The following is a 23,265-nucleotide window of genomic DNA, read 5'->3' as shown; positions in this document are numbered from 1 at the left end:
GTGAAACTCATCAAAATCCAACTCGAAAGTCCAACATCAGAAAGTGACATCTGTAACTTATTTGACAGGGCCTGTACAGGCTTTCTGTGGACAGTGCATATTTTTTGGGGGAAATTAATAGGCTGTTCGTGGTCATATAGGTGGTAAGGTGGATGGTTAGGCTGTTCGTCGTCATATAGGTGGTAAGGGGGATGATTAGGCTGTTTTTGGTCATATAGGTGGTAAGGGGGATGATTAGGCTGTTTTTGGTCATATAGGAGGTAAGGGGGATGAATAGGCTGTTTTTGGTCATATAGGAGGTAAGGGGGATGAATAGGCTGTTTTTGGTCATATAGGAGGTAAGGGGGATGAATAGGCTGTTTGTGGCAAGCAATGTGCCATCCTGTGGCCGAGTACCAAATTACATCAAAACCCATTCAAACGGAGGGTCACTTTATCGAGGTCCCGCAGGGACCCTGGGGGCCCCAGGACCGAGCGGACACCTCTGGCAGGACCCCTCGGTCCTCCCCTTGGTGCCCAGGCAGTTTTTGGGGGCGGGAAAAATCATCTAGATCTAGGGGGTGTGGCACAGCTTTGACATTTTCCACCTATGAACCTGCCCGTTGCCAGCCTATTAAGCGGCCGGTGGATTTGGTTCCCTAACACCTTAAAGGGAAGTGTGAAATTTTGAATATTGCGGATTTTTTTGCTTTTCGCACCATAGACAAAGAGCGCCCCAAATAGCTGCGGAACGAAGGTTTCAGCTTAATATCTCATCCAGAAGCCGAGATCCAGGACGTCCCACTTGCAACTTATCCCATTATAAAAAAAAGCAAGTCAAATAAGTTACAAGTGGTCAGTGACACCTGTAACTTATTTGACGGAGCCTACACAGGCTTTCCGTGGACATTGCATTTTTTTGCAAATTAAGCCATTTTACGAGCTCGGATGTATATGAAACTGCCAGAGGGTGTTTCCTGAGCACTGTACTGTAGGTATTATGCAATAAAATAATCGTATTAATAAAATATGACTTATTAATGCATTCCAACATCAGAAAGTGACACCTGTAACTTATTTGACGGGGCCTACACAGGCTTTCCGTGGACATTGCATTTTTTTGCAAATTAAGCCATTTTACGAGCTCGGATGTACATGAAACTGCCAAAGGGTGTTTCCTAAGCACTGTACTGTAGGTATTATGCAATAAAATAATCGTATTAATAAAATATGACTTATTAATGCATTCCAACATCAGAAAGTGACACCTGTAACTTATTTGACGGGGCCTACACAGGCTTTCCGTGGACAGTGCATTTATTTGCAAATTAAGCCATTTTACGAGCTCGGATGTACATGAAACTGCCAGAGGGTGTTTCCTGAGCACTGTACTGTAGGTATTATGCAATAAAATAATCGTATTAATAAAATATGACTTATTAATGCATTCCAACATCAGAAAGTGACACCTGTAACTTATTTGACGGGGCCTACACAGGCTTTCCGTGGACAGTGCATTTTTATGCAAATTAAGCCATCTTACGAGCTCCAATGTACGTGAAACTTCTGGACGGTGTTTCCTGAGCACTGTACTGTAGATATTAAGCAATGAAATCATAAAAATATGAATAATAAATAAAATATGACCTATTAATTCATTGTCCACGGAAAGCTTGTGGAGGCCCCGTCAAATAAGTTACGGGAGGCCGAAAAAGACCCCCTTGACCGCTCATCACCTATGAATTTTCCATTGAATAAGTTGCCAGTGGGACGTCGGAAACTCAGGGGTCACGAAGGTCGCAGGGCCCCGAGATTCATCACGGGGGACCGTCAGGGCCCCCCGACACGGGTCCTGGAGTTTCGTGGCCCCAGATGCTTCCCGAGCCAATAAAGCACTGAGAAAGTAGCTGCTGCACAGGCCCTTCCAACACAGAGGTCTATGTAAGACAGAAAGTTGTATGGAGAGCAATGAAATATATTTTTTGGCGGCCCCCGACCTAGCCCTCTCGGTATGTCGTCGAGGACCAAGTGACGCAACTTCCTGAGAAATTTGAGGCCCCTCGGGCCCCCGGGGGCCGAACGGGAGCCGCTGACACGTGCAACTTATCTCATTCATTTTCATAGGTGTTTGTTGGACAGCGGAGAGAAAGGTCCGATCGGCCCGAAATGGACATATACGTCACGTCACGGTCCCCCGGGACAGCCTCCGGAGTTCCGTGTCCGCATCTGCCCGAATGGCCGAAAAAGACCCCCTTGACCACTCACCACCTATGAATTTTCCATTGAATAAGTTGCCAGTGGGACGTCGGAAACTCAGGGGTCACGAAGGTCGCAGGGCCCCGAGATTCATCACGGGGGACCGTCAGGGCCCCCCGACACGGGTCCTGGAGTTTCGTGGCCCCAGATGCTTCCCGGGCCAATAAAGCACTGAGAAAGTAGCTGCTGCACAGGCCCTTCCCACACAGAGGTCTATGTAAGACAGAAAGTTGTATGGAGAGCAATGAAATATATTTTTTGGCGGCTCCCGACCTAGCCCTCTCGGTATGTCGTTGAGGGCCAAGTGACGCAACTTCCTGAGAAATTTGAGGCCCCTCGGGCCCCCGGGGGCCGAACGGGAGCCGCTGACACGTGCAACTTATCTCATTCATTTTCATAGGTGTTTGTTGGACAGCGGAAAGAAAGGTCCGATCGGCCCGAAATGGACATATACGTCACGTCACGGTCCCCCGGGACAGCCTCCGGGGTTCCGTGTCCGCATCTGCCCGAATGGCCGAAAAAGACCCCCTTGACCACTCACCACCTATGAATTTTCCATTGAATAAGTTGCCAGTGGGTCGTCGGAAACTCAGGGGTCACGAAGGTCGCAGGGCCCCGAGATTCATCACGGGGGACCGTCAGGGCCCCCCGACACGGGTCCTGGAGTTTCGTGGCCCCAGATGCTTCCCGGGCCAATAAAGCACTGAGAAAGTAGCTGCGGCACAGGCCCTTCCCACACAGAGGTCTATGTAAGACAGAAAGTTGTATGGAGAGCAATGAAATATATTTTTTGGCGGCTCCCGACCTAGCCCTCTCGGTATGTCGTCGAGAGCCAAGTGACGGAACTTCCTGAGAAATTTGAGGCCCCTCGGGCCCCCGGGAGCCGCTGACACGTGCAACTTATCTCATTCATTTTCATAGGTGTTTGTTGGACAGCGGAGAGAAAGGTCCGATCGGCCCGAAATGGACATATACGTCACGTCACGGTCCCCCGGGACAGCCTCCGGAGTTCCGTGTCCGCATCTGCCCGAATGGCCGAAAAAGACCCCCTTGACCACTCACCACCTATGAATTTTCCATTGAATAAGTTGCCAGTGGGACGTCGGAAACTCAGGGGTCACGAAGGTCGCAGGGCCCCGAGATTCATCACGGGGGACCGTCAGGGCCCCCCCGACACGAGTCCTGGAGTTTCGTGGCCCCAGATGCTTCCCGGGCCAATAAAGCACTGAGAAAGTAGCTGCTGCACAGGCCCTTCCCACACAGAGGTCTATGTAAGACAGAAAGTTGTATGGAGAGCAATGAAATATATTTTTTGGCGGCTCCCGACCTAGCCCTCTCGGTATGTCGTCGAGGGCCAAGTGACGCAACTTCCTGAGAAATTTGAGGCCCCTCGGGCCCCCGGGGGCCGAACGGGAGCCGCTGACACGTGCAACTTATCTCATTCATTTTCATAGGTGTTTGTTGGACAGCGGAGAGAAAGGTCCGATTGGCCCGAAATGGACATATACGTCACGTCACGGTCCCCCGGGACAGCCTCCGGGGTTCATTGTCCGCATCTGCCCGAATGGCCGAAAAAGACCCCCTTGACCACTCACCACCTATGAATTTTCCATTGAATAAGTTGCCAGTGGGTCGTCGGAAACTCAGGGGTCACGAAGGTCGCAGGGCCCCGAGATTCATCACGGGGGACCGTCAGGGCCCCCCGACACGGGTCCTGGAGTTTCGTGGCCCCAGATGCTTCCCGGGCCAATAAAGCACTGAGAAAGTAGCTGCTGCACAGACCCTTCCAACACAGAGGTCTATGTAAGACAGAAAGTTGTATGGAGAGCAATGAAATATATTTTTTGGCGGCTCCCGACCTAGCCCTCTCGGTATGTCGTCGAGGGCCAAGTGACGGAACTTCCTGAGAAATTTGAGGCCCCTCGGGCCCCCGGGGGCCGAACGGGAGCCGCTGACACGTGCAACTTATCTCATTCATTTTCATAGGTGTTTGTTGGACAGCGGAGAGAAAGGTCCGATCGGCCCGAAATGGACATTTACGTCACGTCACGGTCCCCCGGGACAGCCTCCGGAGTTCCGTGTCCGCATCTGCCCGAATGGCCGAAAAAGACCCCCTTGACCACTCACCACCTATGAATTTTCCATTGAATAAGTTGCCAGTGGGTCGTCGGAAACTCAGGGGTCACGAAGGTCGCAGGGCCCCGAGATTCATCACGGGGGACCGTCAGGGCCCCCCGACACGGGTCCTGGAGTTTCGTGGCCCCAGATGCTTCCCGGGCCAATAAAGCACTGAGAAAGTAGCTGCTGCACAGGCCCTTCCCACACAGAGGTCTATGTAAGACAGAAAGTTGTATGGAGAGCAATGAAATATATTTTTTGGCGGCTCCCGACCTAGCCCTCTCGGTATGTCGTCGAGGGCCAAGTGACGCAACTTCCTGAGAAATTTGAGGCCCCTCGGGCCCCCGGGGGCCGAACGGGAGCCGCTGACACGTGCAACTTATCTCATTCATTTTCATAGGTGTTTGTTGGACAGCGGAGAGAAAGGTCCGATCGGCCCAAAATGGACATATACGTCACGTCACGGTCCCCCGGGACAGCCTCCGGGGTTCCGTGTCCGCATCTGCCCGAATGGCCGAAAAAGACCCCCTTGACCACTCACCACCTATGAATTTTCCATTGAATAAGTTGCCAGTGGGTCGTCGGAAACTCAGGGGTCACGAAGGTCGCAGGGCCCCGAGATTCATCACGGGGGACCGTCAGGGCCCCCCGACACGGGTCCTGGAGTTTCGTGGCCCCAGATGCTTCCCGGGCCAATAAAGCACTGAGAAAGTAGCTGCTGCACAGGCCCTTCCCACACAGAGGTCTATGTAAGACAGAAAGTTGTATGGAGAGCAATGAAATATATTTTTTGGCGGCTCCCGACCTAGCCCTCTCGGTATGTCGTCGAGGGCCAAGTGACGCAACTTCCTGAGAAATTTGAGGCCCCTCGGGCCCCCGGAGGCCGAACGGGAGCCGCTGACACGTGCAACTTATTCCATTGTGAAGGCACATGTCAAATAAGTTGCAAGTGGGCAGTTCCTGTATGACTCGGCAAAATCACAGGAAGTGCCCATGTGCAACTTATTTGACGGGGCCTGTACAGGCCTTCCGTGGACAGTGCATTTTTATGCAAATTAAGCCATTTTAATAGCTCTAATGTACATGAAACGACTTGACGGTGTTTCCTGAGCACTGTACTGTAGGTATTATGAAATAAAATAATCTTATTAATAAAATATGACTTATTAATGCATTCCAACATCAGAAAGTGACACCTGTAACTTATTTGACGGGGCCTGTGTAGGCTTTCCGTGGACAGTGCACTTTTATGCAAATTAAGCCATTTTAACCCTCTGAGCCCGACAAACGCGAATACGCGTTTTGGGGCAGATTTTCCTGATTTTCCTGAAATGAGCTTGAATTACTCTGCCATTTTTGATCGTTCAGATAAGAGCAATACACCATTCGAATCTGTAAGGGGTCTTCTTTTATTTGTATACACTCATAATAACAACTAAACGTTGTGCTTTTGAAGAATAAAGAAAACAAACAGGGTGCGCTCTCTGTCTTCTCCGTCTCCGCGATCTGTTTTCAGAAATGCGTCACTAAAATGAAGTGAAACTCAGCGAATACTCAACACAGAAACATGAGAGTTATCTCCATAGAAAGCCTGAAGTGTCCACTTTCAAATGAAGTAAGTCATATCGAAAACAAATATTCTGTTATGAAGTAATCCGTATGAAACCAACACGATGTTCAGTCTGTCCTGTCTAACTCATTATTTTTAATGAGATCCCGCCCCCTCGCGTTCACATGCAAATAACCACGTGACCCGCGCACGCGGAGCATAAACAAAGTGTCAGTGAAGAGTTCATCGCTGCTACTGAAGACGCGCTGAGTAAAGGCTGGATTTCCTCAAGAGTTTGATGAATAAGTAAGTAATGTTTATGTTTTGCATTAGTTAACGTGTTATTGTGACATAAACTTGAACACATTACTAGATGGGTTGTTCCCAAATTACAACACGATAAATGCTACGCATCTAAGAATGTTTAGACCATGTTTATTATTAATAATATCTGTTCAAAAATATATTTTAATAGCGTGCTAAACGATTAGTTTAGAATTAGTTCTCAGATATAAAATATATTTTTTATAGTGCAAAGTTCATCCTTTTATAGTATAAAGCATGAGTGAGTCTATGACTGCAGAATCATATCCTCTATAACGTTACTATAAAATAATACATGATGTTCAGAATGGCTATATAACTACTATAATTCCTGACTAACATGTTTGAAATCCAGTAAAACATTGTGAATATGATGGGCAATTCATTGTATTTAAATTTCTTACGGTGCGAGTATGTTTTCATGCTCTTTATAAAACAATAAAAGTAATATGAGAGTACATTGTAACATGATGAATGCTACGAGTCTAAGTATGTTTAGAACATGTTTATGATTAATAGCCAACTCTGTTCAAAAATAGAGTATTGCATGCTAAACAATAATTAGTTTCTCAAAAATAAAATGTCTCTTTTTTTTTAACGATAATACAAAGCATGAATGAGTCTATGACTACAAAACCTATATATATATATATATATATATATATATATATATATATATATATATATATATATATATATATATAGATGCTCCTGATATAAACATGCTCACAAATGTTTTTTCTCTTTTTTTGGTTGTTTGTATTTTATTGAATCAGACATCTGCACCACAGATGAATCCTTTACTGAGCACTGTACTGTAGATTTTATGCAATAAAATAATCTTATTAATAAAATATGACCTATTAATGCATTCCAACATCAGAAAGTGACGCCTGTAACTTATTTGACGGGGCCTGTGCAGGCTTTCCGTGGACATTTTATTTTTATGCAAATTAAGCCATTTTAATAGCTAAAATGTACATGAAACTGCTGGACGGTGTTTACTGAGCACTGTACCGTAGATTTTATGCAATAAAATAAATTTATTAATAAAATATGACTTATTAATGCATTCCAACATCAGAAAGTGACACCTGTAACTTATTTGACGGGGCCTGTGCAGGCTTTCCGTGGACAGTGCACTTTTATGCAAATTAAGCCATTTTAATAGCTAAAATATACATGAAACTGTTGTACGGTGTTTATTGAGCAATGTACTGTAGATTTTATGCAATAAAATTATCTTATTAATAAAATATGACATATTAATGCATTGTCCACGGAAAGCCTGTGGAGGCCCCGTCAAATAAGTAACAGGTGGTCAAATGACACCTGTAACTTATTTGACGGGGCCTGTACAGGCTTTCCGTGGACAGTTTATTTTTATGCAAATTAAGCCATTTTAATAGCTCTAATGTACATAAAACTACTTGACGGTGTTTCCTGAGCACTGTAATGTAGGTATTATGCAATAAAATAATCTTATTAATAAAATATGACTTATTAATGCATTCCAACATCAGAAAGTGACACCTGTAACTTATTTGACGGGGCCTGTGCAGGCTTTCCGTGAACAGTGCACTTTTATGCAAATTAAGCCATTTTAATAGCTAAAATGTATATGAAACTGTTGTACGGTGTTTATTGAGCAATGTACTGTAGATTTTATGCAATAAAATAATCGTATTAATAAAATATGACATATTAATGCATTGTCCACGGAAAGCCTGCACAGGCCCCGTCAAATAAGTTACAGGTGGTCAAGTGACACCTGTAACTTATTTGACGGGGCCTGTACAGGCTTTCCGTGGACAGTTTATTTTTATGCAAATTAAGCCATTTTAATAGCTCTAATGTACATGAAACTACTTGACGGTGTTTCCTGAGCACTGTACTGTAGGTATTATGCAATAAAATAATCTTATTAATAAAATATGATTTATTAATGCATTAGAACATCAGAAAGTGACACCTGTAACTTATTTGACGGGACCTGTGCAGGCTTTCCGTGGACAGTGCACTTTTATGCAAATTACGCCACTTTAATAGCTAAAATGTACATGAAACTGTTGTACGGTGTTTATTGAGCACTGTACTGTAGATTTTATGCAATAAAATAATCTTATTAATAAAATATGACCTATTAATGCATTGTCCACGGAAAGCCTGTGGAGGCCCCGTCAAATAAGTTACCGGTGTCACTTTCTGATGTTGGAATGCATTAATAAGTCATATTTTATTAATAAGATTATTTTATTGCATATCTGGTATTAAAAAAAGGTGAGCTTTTTATTCATGTTAAGCATTTAATGATAGCATAAAGATTTCCAGGATTATGAAGAAAATATCTGTTGCAATTTGGCCATATTTAGGTTGAATATTGGTCCATTTGCAGCACATGTGCTGCGTTGCATTTTTATGCAAATTAAGCCATTTTAATAGCCACAATGTATATGAAACTACTGGACGGTGTTTACTGAGCACTGTACTGTAGATTTTATGCAATAAAATAATCTTATTAATAAAATATGACCTATTAATGCATTGTCCACGGAAAGCCTGTGGAGGCCCCGTCAAATCAGTTACAGGTGTCACTTTCTGATGTTGGAATGCATTAATAAGTCATATTTTATTAATAAGATTATTTTATTGCATATCTGGTATTTAAAAAAGATGAGCTTTTTATTAATGTTAATCATTTAATGATAGCATAAAGATTTCCAGGATTATGAAGAAAATATCTGTTGCAATTTGGCCATATTTAGGTTGAATATTGGTCCATTTGCAGCACATGTGCTGCATTGCATTTTTTATGCAAATTAATCCATTTTAATAGCCACAATGTATATGAAACTGCTGGACGGTGTTTACTGAGCACTGTACTGTAGATTTTATGCAATAAAATAATCTTATTAATAAAATATGACCTATTAATGCATTCCAACATCAGAAAGTGACACCTGTAACTTATTTGACGGGGCCTGTGCAGGCTTTCCGTGGACATTGTATTTTTATGCAAATTAATCCATTTTAATAGCTAAAATGTACATGAAACTGCTGGACGGTGTTTACTGAGCACTGTACCGTAGATTTTATGCAATAAAATAAATTTATTAATAAAATATGACTTATTAATGCATTCCAACATCAGAAAGTGACACCTGTAACTTATTTGACGGGGCCTGTAAAGGCTTTCCGTGGACAGTTTATTTTTATGCAAATTAAGCCATTTTAATAGCTAAAATGTATATGAAACTGCTGGATGGTGTTTACTGAGCACTGTACTGTAGATTTTATGCAATAAAATAATCTTATTAATAAAATATGACTTATTAATGCATTCCAACATCAGAAAGTGACACCTGTAACTTATTTGACGGGGCCTGTGCAGGCTTTCCGTGGACAGTGTACTTTTATGCAAATTAAGCCATTTTAATACCTACAATGTACATGAAACTGTTATACGGTGTTTATTGAGCACTGTACTGTAGATTTTATGCAATAAAATAATCGTATTAATAAAATATGACCTATTAATGCATTGTTGCTATTTGGCCATATTCAGTTTCAATATTGGTGCATTTGCAGCATGTCAGCAGCGTTGCATTTTTATGCAAATTAAGCCATTTTAATAGCTACAATGTACATGAAACTGTTGTACGGTGTTTATTGAGCACTGTACTGTAGATTTTATGCAATAAAATATGACTTATTAATGCATTCCAACATCATAAAGTGACACCTGTAACTTATTTGACGGGGCCTGTGCTGGCTTTCCGTGGACAGTGCATTTTTATGTAAATTAAGCCATATAGGTCAGTGAACAAATAGGCTGTTGTTGGTCACAGTCATTAGATTGCCGGTGGACAAATAGGCAGTTCGTGGTCACATAGGTGGTAAGTGGGATGAATAGGCTGTTGTTGGTCACATAGGGGGTAAGTGGGATGAATAGGCTGTTCTTGGTCACATAGGTGGTTTGTGGACAAATAGGCTGTTTGTGGTCACATAGGTGGTAAGTGGGATGAATAGGCTGTTGTTGGTCACATAGGGGGTAAGTGGGATTAATAGGCTGTTGTTGGTCACATAGGGGGTAAGTGGGATTAATAGGCTGTTCTTGGTCACATAGGTGGTAAGGGGGACGAATAGGCTGTTTGTGGTCAGTGGGAGGGGCCCGGGGGCGTTTCCGGACGGCCAGCGGGCCAATCGGGAGCTTCCGGCACCATAAGCTGTTCGTGGGAGGTTTAGGCCTCCGGTGGACGCCCAACCCCAACCTATTCGACGCGCCTCCCGTAGGCGGTCTGTGTCCAGGAGTGTGCCACCCTGTGGCCGACTGGCAGATTGCAAGAAACGGCACAAAAAAAACGCGATAATTCGGCGCCGTTCCGTGGGGCCCCCGGGCGATGCCTCCGATGGGCCCCGTCGGGCCTCCCCTCGATGCCCGGCCGGTTGCCGGGGGCGGGAAAAATCATCTAGGGGGTGGCGCGCAGCGTCCAAAAACTGCCTGACACGCAGCGCCTATTATGCGCTCAGTGGGACCCTTCCCTAACATGGTGGCCTTAGGCAGGTAATTATACATTTAAATTAAGTACATGTACTTATATTAGGGTTAGGATTAGGGTTTGGCTTAGGGTTACTCTGCAGGATGTTGGCTTTCTAGGATCAGGGTAAGAGATCCCTGTAATATTCACTATCCTGGAAACCGAGCGTGCGAGGGAGAATGTCCACACTCTATATGCTCTAAAGTGAGCATCACTTCTCAAAATGTTACCATTTTAAAAGTCTTTTGGTCACCCATGTCATTATCCCATCATGTGTTGCAGATAAAATCAGAAATGCATTTCCATCTGAACAATACAAATGATTCCAACTGCCCCAACTACGTTTATGCAGACGTTTGGGCAATCTTCTGGGCTTTCGAAGCAGGAACTTCATTTGGATATAATTTAAACCTTATGGAGCAGCAACATTTCAGTTCTGAAATAACTGTTATTGAGTCAACGGACACAATGCAATGTGAATCATAACTAAAACAGACAGGTGCAAAAATTTGGGCACTCTAATGGAATAATGACATAGTAGAGACACCTTTTGCTGAAAGAAAGCCTGTAGATGCTTCTGATAGCCACTGATAAGTCCTTGAATCTTGACTGCAGTATTTTGGACCTGTCTTCCTTGCAAAATTTCTCCAGTTCAGTCAGGCTTGATGGCTGCCCAGCTTGGACAGGCCTCTTCAAATCAATTCGTAGATTTCTGATGATGTTAAGGTCTGGGGAGTGGGATGGCCATTCAAGAACATTGTGTCTGTGTCTGGGCAGGAATTCCTTGGTAGATTTGGAGCAGTACTTTAGGTGATTGTCCTGCTGAAACAACCAACCCTGGCATAACTTCGACCTTTTAACTGATTCTTGAACGTTGTTCTTGAGAATCTGCTGATTAGTGATGCAAAGATCACGGTTATGGGTCTGATGAATCATTAATGATGCACATATTAACTTCATTCTATAAAATATGAACGTGTTGAAAGGTATGTGTTACATGAGCATGTTTTTAAAGTATTGTGTGACTAGCGTGAGAGAGGGGGCCCGCTTCCGCCTCGGGTAATTGCGACTTTTTATTCTGTATTTCCCGCAGTTTCCACACAATATCTGTAGTTAATATTGGTTAAATGGGAGGGTGGAATCCTGCACATACCCAGCATATAAAAGCACTGAAGTGGTATTCAGGAACTGTGAATAAATTACTGAAAAATTACTGAATAATAATATAATAATATCACGGCTATAATAACATCTTCAAAAACAAACAAACAAAAAAACCCAACCAAACAGCATTTATTTTAAAAAAGTAATAAAAAATAACTTTAAAAAAAGTTTCACAATATTATAGTTCTTTCTGTATTTCTGATCAAATAAATGCAGACTTGTTAATCAAGCGACTTTAAAAATAGTAACGTGTCCAAACTTTTGACCAGTACTACAGGTGCATCTCAATAGATTAGAATGTGGAAAAGTTCATTTATTTCAGCAATTCAACTCAAATTGTGAAACTCATGTATTAAATAAATTCAATGCACACAGACTGAAGTAGTTTAAGTCTTTGGTTCTTTTAATTGTGATGATTTAGGCTCACATTTAACAGAAACCCACCAATTCACTCTCTCAGCAAATTATAATTCTTCATAAGACCAATAAAAAAAACATTTTTAGTGAATTGTTGGCCTTCTGGAAAGTATGTTCATTTACTGTATATGTACTCAATACTTGGTAGGGCCTCCTTTTGCTTTAAATCATACTATTGACCAACATGTAATTTTTTTTGTATTCAGCACAAACTGTGCTACAATAATATGTGACCAAGATGGATGTACATGTCTGCATTTCTTAGAAAAAATAGTATGCGTGGTTAGTAAGTTTTGGGGAAAATAATGTAGCTGAAATAAGGCCATAAAAGCCACACTAAATCGTCCTGAATAAGACTTTTGAGTAATCAGTCTTGTAAGCTAGAATATTTACTTCACAATTATGTGAAAATCATTAAGCTTTGTCATTCACAGAAAACAATATATTGATTTAAATTTTTAAAGAAATGTTTTGTGATCTAAAGCGTATATGCGAGGGAGTGGTAATGGTCTTGAATATTAAGTGGTTCTCACCTGAGAGACAAAGGGCCCTCCCCTAAAGGCTGCTAATGGGCCATCAGTGTGACTGTGACTGAGGCAGGTAAGACAGAGAGTGTGAGGAGACTGAAAAAATGGGGTTTTTAAATTATTTGTATTTTATTTACAACACAGTATAATCAAAACATACACAATGAAGGTCAAAGACACATTATTGTGCACACTGATCTAACCACAGAGATGTGAACAGACTTTGAGTTATTCCTGCAACAGATTCTGTTCAACAAGTGAAACAAATACCTGATATTTACTTATTTCCATGGATTCAAGAAGAAAAAAACACAATCAGTAGCCAAGGATCTTGTTTTACCATAGAATATCAGTGTAGTTGACCATCTGATGTTGGTACAGCGCTCTCAGAGGAAAACATCTTGAAGAAAGTCATCAGGATTCATCTGTGGTTCAGGTACCTGGTCCAAAAAAATACAAACAACCAAAAAAAAAAACATTTGTAAGCATAGACTCATGCATGCTTTGTACTATCATACACAAAAAAGACATTTACTATCTGAGAAACGAATTATTATTGTTTAGTACGTTATTAAAATCTATTTTTGAACAGAGTAGGCTATTAATAATAAACATGTTCTAAACAGACTCGTAGTATTCATCATGTTACAATGTACTCTCATATTACTTGTATTGTTTTATATAGAGCATGAAAACAACAGTTTGGGGGAAAACCAACTATAATTGTGTAGTCATATAGCCTAGTATGCATGATTTTATAGCAGCTGTTATGATTCTACAGCACTAGACTCAAGTATGCTGTGAACCACAAAAGGATGTACTATAAAAAATTATATTTTATATTGGAGAAACTATTATTGTTTAGCACGCGATTATAATCTATTTTTGAACAGAGTAGGCTATTAATAATAAACATGTTGTAAACATACTTAGACTCGTAGCATTCATCATGTTACAATATATTCTCATATTACTTTTATTGTTTTATAAAGAGCATGAAAACATCATCGTGCCTTAAGAAATTTAAATACAATGAATTGCCCATCATATTCAAACACCGTAGTCTGGAATTACAGTTTGGGAAAAAAACAACTATGATTTTGTAGTCATACAGCCTAGTATGCATGATTTTATAGAAGCTGTTATGATTCTGCAGCCATAGACTCACGTATGCTGTGAACTACAAAAGGATGTACTTTGTACCATTAAAAAAGGATATTTTATATCTGAGAAACTAATTGTTATTGTTTAGCACGATATTAAATCTATTTGTGAACATTACATATTCTTGTAAACATTCTTAGATGCGTAGCATTCATCATGTTGTCGGTTGGGAAAAACCCAACTAAACGCGTTCAGGTTTGTCACAATAACACGCTAACTAATGCAAAAAAGAAGCATTACTTACTCAGATCGATCTTCTGGATGAAGGCTTGCACTTATTCTGAGGTGAATCCAGCCTTTAGTCAGCGCGTCTCCTTCCAGAAACGAGCAGCAACAGAGTCTCGTGACTGTGTGTTTGTTGGGCGTCTCCAAGTGCGCGCGCGTCACGTGGTTATTTACATGTGAACACGAGGGGGCGGGATCTCATTAGAAATAATGAGTTAGACTGGACAGACTGAACATGGTGTCGGTTTCATACTGATTACTTTATCACAGAACATTTGTTTTCGACAACACATACTTCAGTTGAAAGCAGACACTTTAGGCTTTCTATAGATATAACTCTCATGTTTCTGTGTTGAGTATTCGCTGAGTTACACTTCATTTTAGTGACGCGTTACTATAAACATATCGCGGAGACGGAGAAGACAGAGAGCGCATCCTGTTGGTTTTCTTTTTTTTTCCAAAACCACAAAGTTTTGATGTAATCGTGAGTGTACTCAAAAAAGTAGACACTTAACAGTTTCGATTGATGTATAACACTTATTTGTGTGACCAAAATCAACAGAGTACTTTTAGTGTCTTTTGCACTTATCTTAAAAAACCGAGTTCGTATCGCCGGCGATACAGCGGGCCCCAGAGGGTTAAGAAGCTGAAATAAGCACAAATATCAGGGCATGTCAACACATCTCAAGGGCCCCAAAATGACCTCAGACCCCAGAGGGTTAATTACTGCCTCAATTCAGCTTGTCATGGAGTTGATCAGTTTGTGGCACTGCTCAGGTGTAAAGGAAGCCCAGGTTGCTTTGACAGCGGCTTTCAGGTCATCTGCATTGTTGGGTCTGGTGTCTCTCATCTTCCTCTTGACAATACTACCCCATATATTCTCTATGGAGTTCAGGTCAGGCGAGTTTGCTGGCCAATCAAGCACAGTAACACCATGGTCATTGAACCAGCTTTTGGTACCTTTGGCAGTGTGGGCAGGTGCCAAGTACTGCTGGAAAATGAAATCAGCATCTCCATAAAGCTTGTCAGCAGAAGGAAGCATGAAGTGCTCTAAAATTTCCTGGTAGATGGCGTTGACTCTTGATGCACTGACTCCAGCTACAGTCCACTCCTTGTGAAGCTCTCTCAAGTGTTTGAATCAGCTTTGCTTGACAGTATTCTCAAGCTTGCGGTCATCCCTGTTGCTTGTGCACCTTTTCCTACCCAAATTCTTCCTTCCAGTCAACTTTGCATTTAATATGCTTTGATACAGCACTCTGTAAACAGCCACAGCTTTCAGTAATGACCCTCTGTGACTTACCCTCTTTGTGGAGGGCGTCAATGTTCGTCTTCTGGATCATTGCCAAGTTCCCCATTATTGTGGTTTCAAAGAACAAGACATACCCAGAATTTATTAATTGAAACTCAAATGTAAATATTCTATTTTGAGATACTGATTTTTGACTTTCATGAACTGTTAGCTCTAATCATCAAAATTAAAACAAAAAAACTTTTTTATGTTTTATTTCAATGAATCTAAAATATATGAACGTTTCACTTTTTGAAATAAGTTACAAGAAAAAACTTTTTCACGACATTCTAATTTATTGAGATGCACCTGTAAGTAAGAAGAATATACAAATTTTAAAATAAAAATAAAAAGGTTAGGTATCATATTAGTTTCAGATGGTTTCAACGGCCTCTAAATGTCTAGAACCGGCTCTGGTACCCAGTGTTTTCACGGGGCATCCCTCTCAAAAACCAGTCATGTGGAGAGGAACTGGCGGACTGTCCTGCAGGTGGCGCACAGTCTTTGGTGATGTTTGAAACACGTCCACAGGACACGTGCTCGTCATTTCCGTGCAGGGTTGACCTGAGCAGCCAATAGGGTCTAGCTGCAGACATAGGGCGAGTGGAGCTCCACTCAAGAGCGGAAATACGTCACCTCCACTCGCGACGCGTCCGCCATGTTGGTCCGGGCAAAGGTGAGTGGAGCTCCACTCAAGAGCGGAAATACGTCACCTCCACTCGCCGAAATACGTCACCTCCACTCGCGACGCGTCCGCCATGTTGGTCCGGGCAAGGGCGAGTGGAGCTCCACTCAAGAGCGGAAATACGTCACCTCCACTCGCTATTTATTAATTGTTATATACACATGTATAAATGGTGCTTTGCATATAATGTCACCTCTTTGTACATAATGTTGATATTTTCTGTACTTTTATCTTGGCATTAATAATAATAAACTAAGCTTTTACGGTTTATGACACGACAGCGCTCTCTTTATTATTTTTTTGCCCCAGCAATTTGCACTACAGACATAAAACCATAGAAGTAGGTTTAAAATACACATTTTGAGGTCCTCTGCCTTTTGTTCATGTTTATTTTTTAACTATACATATTTCAACTACCAATGTAACATTCCATACATTTTAGAAAGTAAACACTGTGTGATATTTAGCAGTGAACATTAAATGAAACATTTGTATTTTAAGCTAAATAACAACATATACCTTCTTTTTTTTAAATATATATACATTTTTTTTTTTGTTGTTATATTAAATTTTGTCTGGTCTGTTTTTCTGTGTATGTGGTATAATCTGTAAAGCATGTTGGTCAGCCTGTTGTATATGTGCTATACAAATGAAATTAACTTGAACAAATCAAATAGTAAAATAATGACTAATTTCCACAATTTAACAATTTTAATGGAGTAAAAAAAACAAAAAAAACAACATCTTACACTATATTGAAAACATGAATTGCAAGTAACCAAAATTGTTACAGTAAAGACACACTGTGCGCGCGCATATACACACTCTTTCACTCTTTGCCTGTTCCAAGACCTCCATCGTCTGTAAAGCAATCCCAGCTACAGTAGCCAAGGTGGTCATCTGAGGAGTAAAACCCCAAAAGCACTCCCCGTTGTCCATTTCCCTGGTAGCCATCCCCACAGTCTTTGTAAAGCTGGCTGCACTGTAGGCGACTGCACCTAGAGATGGTGTACGGCTTTCTGTACATTTCATTATGTCTCTTTGAATATATTTTCCAATTCACTACACCTGTTCAGAATCAAAACACAGTTATGACAGAACATAAAGTCACAATTCAGACAATAAATGAACATCTTTAACTGTCAAAAGTTTCATGTTGGAAATGGAAGAGAGTAAGATTGCAGAGCAGCCATCTGATATGGCATGTCATCCTGAACATAAGAACAGTTGTAAGGTAATTCAAAACAATTAACATTAAACATTTTTATGTTAACACTAAGACTTCACTTACAATGGTGAAATCAAATGCTGCCTCCATAGTTATGTACCAGACATAATATAAAAGCATAAAGGCTGATATTTTGCCATGTCTGTGTATGAGCAAAAATTCACAAAGATTAATAAAAATGAGGTGCTCAGTAATAGCGTTAATGGGCATAATGGACATGGTGTGGACACAATGGATGTTGTGTGGACATCAATAAACATCCTGAAAATGAGCTTGGCAACTCACCATAACCATGAATACTCCACAGTCAATCCCAAAATGTTGTAGGGGTAGTCCCTGTTTGAAGAAAGAACACCCATTTTGAAGAATTTACAATGATGGTCAACCTTATACATGTTGTTCTTGTACATTTTCATTGTACTGTAAATGAATATTACCTCAACATCCAAGCCTGACTGTTCTTCCCATGGCCCAGGAATGAGCTGTTGTGTAACAGCCCTGATAAAAATCAAGACAGCGTTACGAGGAATATTTACAATTTAAATACACAGAGTATGATTCAGCTGGGGAACACAAACAATGCAGAACATTCAGTGTTTGGTTGAACATGAAATGCCAACAATGCTTACATCCTCTGAACGTGAGGAGGTTCTATATCTGTGCAGTTTTCCTAAGCATCATTGAAAAGTCAGGGGAACGTGACTGCCAAAATAGATCATCCTGTTGTAACCTCAAGATGTCTCGGTAGGGCTTGTGGCCAAAGCCTTGTTCCCGCTGTGCATACAGTGAATCGAGGAACAGTATTCCTCTTTTGAGTGGCAGCATCACCTATGAGAATAGTCTTGGCAATGAGATAACTTGTCAAGTGGAATATTCCAATTAGTGTTGCAAAAAGGAATCTTCGTATGCTTCTTTTTAACATCAACGGTCTAGCTTGACAAACTTTCTTAGAATGCATGCATCACTTACACATAGCAAAAAATGCCCTTGTGTCCACAGTGGGAATATAAGTGCATCTTTCTCTGTGGAGTCGACCTTAAAGAAAGCATATTATGTTGCCAATTCAAATCAGTTTATTTATTGCTGTACAAATGGGTAGGTCCTTACAGGAAGACTGTCTAAAGGGTCACAATTCAAGGGTGGGAGCCATGTTGGGGGGATGTGGAGGTCCATAATAAAGATATTTTTCCCCTACAGAAAGACAGCTGACTTACTTTCTTCATTGTACTACACAGAACTCACATAGGTCCCACTAAAATATAGATTGCTGATGGCAGTAAGTGTTGCACAATGCTGCCCACAATGATACGAAGGGCCAACATCTACAAGGAAAATGAAACACTTAGACTTATTGATGCTAATATTAATTAATGCCACTGCATTTGATCTGAGAGTAGCATTCACCTATCCCCAACACTAAACTGCTCCCAGTTAATAGGCATTAGTTCAACATTGCTCGCTAGAAATGTCTAATTCCATCGTGTTCATTCATCCATTTGTGCGTAATTTCATCCAAACCCTGTGCGTTCTGCTTGCACTGAACGTTACGACAGCGTCAGTTCGCCATTGTAGCAATGATAAAATAAAATTACCTGAGTTAAAGTTTGAAGAACTCACAGCGACGCCATTTTGAATTATTTATGTGTGGAGGTGACGTATTTCCTGTTAGCGAGTGGAGCTCCACTCGCCCACGGTCTGCAGCCAGACCCCTCTCTGAGCAGCTGAGCTTCGGGTTATACACATGTTATACATGGCTCTGAGGAGAGCAGTGATTGTGCCAGGGAACGGTGCTGGGAATGTCGAGCACTGCAACTGGTATGGATGGGCAAAGACACGAATAAACGAGGTACGATTAGAGAATTCAATCATATACAGACTCATTCAGACAGAGACAGGGTTCACCTCAACCCTGTAAACCCACATGCGAAAAAATAGAACAGTTAACATCCGGATAGCTTGTGATGTGAATGATGAGGTTTTTATAACAGTAGAGATACTTTAATAAAATGCATGGAAAAATCTAGTGCTGTCAAACGATTAATCGCATCCAAAATAAACGTTTTTGTTTACATAATATATGTATGTGTACTGTGAATATTTATTATGTATATATTAATACACTCATACAGTATATATTTATAGTACTATTTACATGTTTATACATTAATATATTAATTTTATATTATATATAAATATATGTAATATATATAAACAACACATTTTTCTTAAATATATACATGCATGTGTTTGTATTTATACATAATCAATATACACAGTATACACATATTATGTAAACAAAAACTTTTATTTTGAATGTGATTAATCGTTTGACAGCAGTATTATATCTCCCAGTATGCTTTAGTAAGATGTTTTTTTTTTTTAATGCTTCGTATTGTGATAAAAGCTTTGTATTTGCATTCTGGGGGCAAAACATATAATGCAGTGCTGCACAATGATGACTGAGAGATGAACAAACAATATATAAAAGTTATTCTTACATTTACTAAAAATCAGTAAATGCTCACTGCAGAAAGTCGTGAACCATGATGGTTTATCAGCAATGTTTTGCTCATGTTAGAGGTTTTATACACTTTCATATTAAATATGATAGTTTTATTGGGTTACAGTGATTGAATAATATATGATGTATTTTCATATTCACAGATTCCAGATGTGTCTTGTACGCTGAAGAACATGCCAGATCCTGGTAGCACAAGTTCACATCACTATATTACATGAGATGTGAATGATATATATCTGGTGTAATGTATTCTAATTGAATTGGCAGTGACTGCCAGAGAGAGCATCTGGCTGCCGTTCATGGAGAAGGAGCTGAGATGTGATGAAGAGACGGTCATCATCGGACACAGCTCAGGAGCCGCTGCAGCCATGAGGTACTACTGACCCTAAACATACGTTTATTCCTGTGTGCTATTAGTATACTTCCTTTAAACTAAAAATAGGAATGTTTCCTTTCACTCTACTTTTTATGTACTTCTCAGAAATATACATAAAATGACATTTAAGTATACTTGACTTACTAGTAGTTTACTGAGACTATACTTCAAAGTGTACTAAAATGTTACAAGTATTTAATTAGTAAACTATCAGTATACCTATAAGTTCACTTTTAGTATAGTTGAAGTACAAACTAAAAACATAGAGGTAAACTAGTTGTGTACTCAAGGTTTACTACTGTTATACTTAAAGCATACTTATTTTATTTACTAGAAACTGGGCCAATTTAGTCCCAAGACATAGTACACTGACAAGTATACTACTAGTACACTGAATTTGTACACTTGATACTTAAAGGATATTTAAAAATATACTTGAACTTTACTTAAGTATACTTAATAAGATAAACTTGAAGTGTACTTCTTTTTCATAAGGGGAGTGATTCTGCCTGTCAGCAATGCACACTTGAGTAGGTTTGTTTTCATGCGTATTAGGCCTACAATATTTATTAATAAGGATTTACTTGATCCTTTTTTTGAAGAAATGTAATTTATACATTATACATGGAGAAGAATCGAATCCCGCCCAAGAATCACTTGTGATCATTCAAATGTTTCACTATATCTCATATCAACAGGAGAAGTAGTGAACCAAATAAGAAGCAGAAATGTATAAATTACATTTCTTCAAAAAAAGGATCAAGTAAATCCTTATTAATAAATATTGTAGGCCTAATACGCATGAAAACAAACCTACTCAAGTGTGCAATCTCTGAGCCAACACATTTTTAAAATTAAAGTATAATTAAAAGTATAATAGTGGTGTCAAACAATTAATTGCGAATTATCATTCAAAATAAGTTTTTGTTTACATAATATATATGCGTGCACTGTGTATATTTATTATGTAGGCTATATATAAATACACATGCATGTATATATTTAAGAAAAATGTAATTGTTATATATGAAATATATTTATATATAATATAAATTATATGACTATACATATGCATGTAAATATTTTCAAAATATATCCATGCATGTGCATTTATTTATATCTACATAATAAATACAGTACACACACATATATTAGTAAACAAAAACGTTTATTTTGGATGCGATTAATCGTTTGACAGCACTTAAGTATAATACTCGCAGACAAATATTTATAGCTCCAAACAATTTAATGTCTGCTAAACTGACGAAATGCATGGTTTTAAATGCATGCGTGATGAACGTTTCTAAACAGTTTGTGTTAAACTGATTTTGCTTTTGATGGGCTTTAGATATGCAGAAACACGCAGAGTTTTTGCCATTATTCTGGTAGGTGCGTATACGTCAGACCTGGGAGCCGAGAATGAACGCGAGAGCGGTGAGTTTGACTAAAAATCACTCATAACATCAGTCATCACCGTGAGTGTGTGCTAAATATCTTTAGCACACACTCTAAAGAAGGGGGAAGTCGTGGCCTAATGGTTAGAGAGTCGGACTCGTAATCCAAAGGTTGTGGGTTCGAGTCTCCGGCCGGCAGGGATTGTAGGTGGGGGGAGTGAATGTCCAGCGCTCTCTCCACCCTCAATACCACGACTGAGGTGCCCTTGAGCAAGTCACCGAACCCCCAACTGCTCCCCGGGAGCCGCAGCATAAATGGCTGCCCACTGCTCCGGGTGTGTGTTCACGGTGTGTGTGTGTTCACGTTGGATGGGTTAAATGCAGAGCACGAATTCCGAGTATGGGTCACCATACTTGGCTGTATGTCACTTCACTTCACTTTCAATATACTTCTTATTCCCTCAGGATATTTCAGCCGGCCATGGGAATGGGAGAGGATCAAAACAAATGTGAAGTACATAATTCAGTTCGGATCCACAGACGACCCCTTCCTGCCCTGGGAAGAGCAACAGGAAGTGGCTGATGGACTAAAGACAGATTTACATAAATACTTGGACCGCGGACATTTCCAGAACTCAGCCTTTCCAGAGCTCATCGATGCAGTAAAAAAGCTCAAAACCAACAGCTAAATATAAAAACTCACCCTTTACAAAATACACTCATTTGATTTCTTAGGGGCCAAATTAATCATGTGTCAATGGCAGTGTATTATTGTGGCATATGTTGAAACTGTCCATTTTCATTTATTTTCAATACAAGTATAGTCATGTAAATCCTCAGATACTCAAGTTTTCTTTACAGTAGTACACAGAATGCCCATGAAAACAGAGACAAAACATAGCACAAAACCAATGACGTACAAGTAATGGCACTTACAGCAGTCAAACAGCATCCAAAACCAATCTCAGTTCAAGTTATTACAATTATAATAAAGTCTTTGTTGCTCATATGTATAGATAAAATCCTATATTTAAACAGGGAAGGTTAAAATGGTACATTGTTATTTGGTTGAGGAGCTGTTTATCTAATTCATTAATTCTTTTAATAGTGGACTGAAACAAAGCATTCATTTTTACTCAATCCAAACAACCATAATCTAAAGTCTAACTCAAACGACGAAAGCAGTCATTTGCTTGTCCACGCGTTCGAAACACACATTACCTTGTGATTTCCTCGAAACACAAGACGTTCAGCAGAATGTTCACGCTGTTCTTTTCAGAAACAAAAAAAACAGCATTCTGGACATTCTGCATTGATTTGTATTTTTCCCACAGGTTTTGGAACAATATATGAGCGAGTAAATCACCACTTCAAATTTTAGGTGAAAAAACAACAGCAGCAGCAAAAATTTCAGCCGTTCTCACAAAACTGCTGTCATTAGAATCATATATTGCTTCTTCTATAAACCTGAGATTGGAAGTAAAGTGCACTTAGCCAAACCAAACCATCACA

At 40.2% G+C, this 23,265-nt stretch overlaps 1 protein-coding gene and 1 long non-coding RNA gene across 2 annotated transcripts; one reads left to right on the top strand and one right to left on the bottom strand.

Moving 5' to 3' along the window:
• Positions 1-16,082: 16,082 nt before the first annotated feature.
• LOC306867668 (serine hydrolase RBBP9-like) lies at positions 16,083-22,586 on the top strand. The gene is made up of 6 exons (XM_079413469.1): positions 16,083-16,120; positions 19,184-19,308; positions 20,127-20,169; positions 20,251-20,356; positions 21,708-21,793; positions 22,219-22,586. The coding sequence occupies exons 2-6, from the start codon at positions 19,204-19,206 to the stop codon at positions 22,440-22,442; spliced, it is 564 nt and encodes a 187-aa protein (XP_079269595.1). The 5' UTR covers positions 16,083-16,120; positions 19,184-19,203; the 3' UTR covers positions 22,443-22,586.
• On the bottom strand, positions 16,796-19,106 carry LOC306867838. The gene is made up of 3 exons (XR_013784069.1): positions 19,055-19,106; positions 17,900-17,960; positions 16,796-17,798 (listed from the first exon to the last, which is right to left on the bottom strand). It is a non-coding gene; the product is annotated as an uncharacterized lncRNA (long non-coding RNA).
• Positions 22,587-23,265: the final 679 nt, after the last annotated feature.

This window comes from Barbus barbus, assembly GCF_936440315.1.
Source record: "Barbus barbus genome assembly, chromosome: 49".
NCBI lineage: Eukaryota > Metazoa > Chordata > Actinopteri > Cypriniformes > Cyprinidae > Barbus > Barbus barbus.
This window is presented reverse-complemented; position numbering and strand designations above follow the sequence as displayed.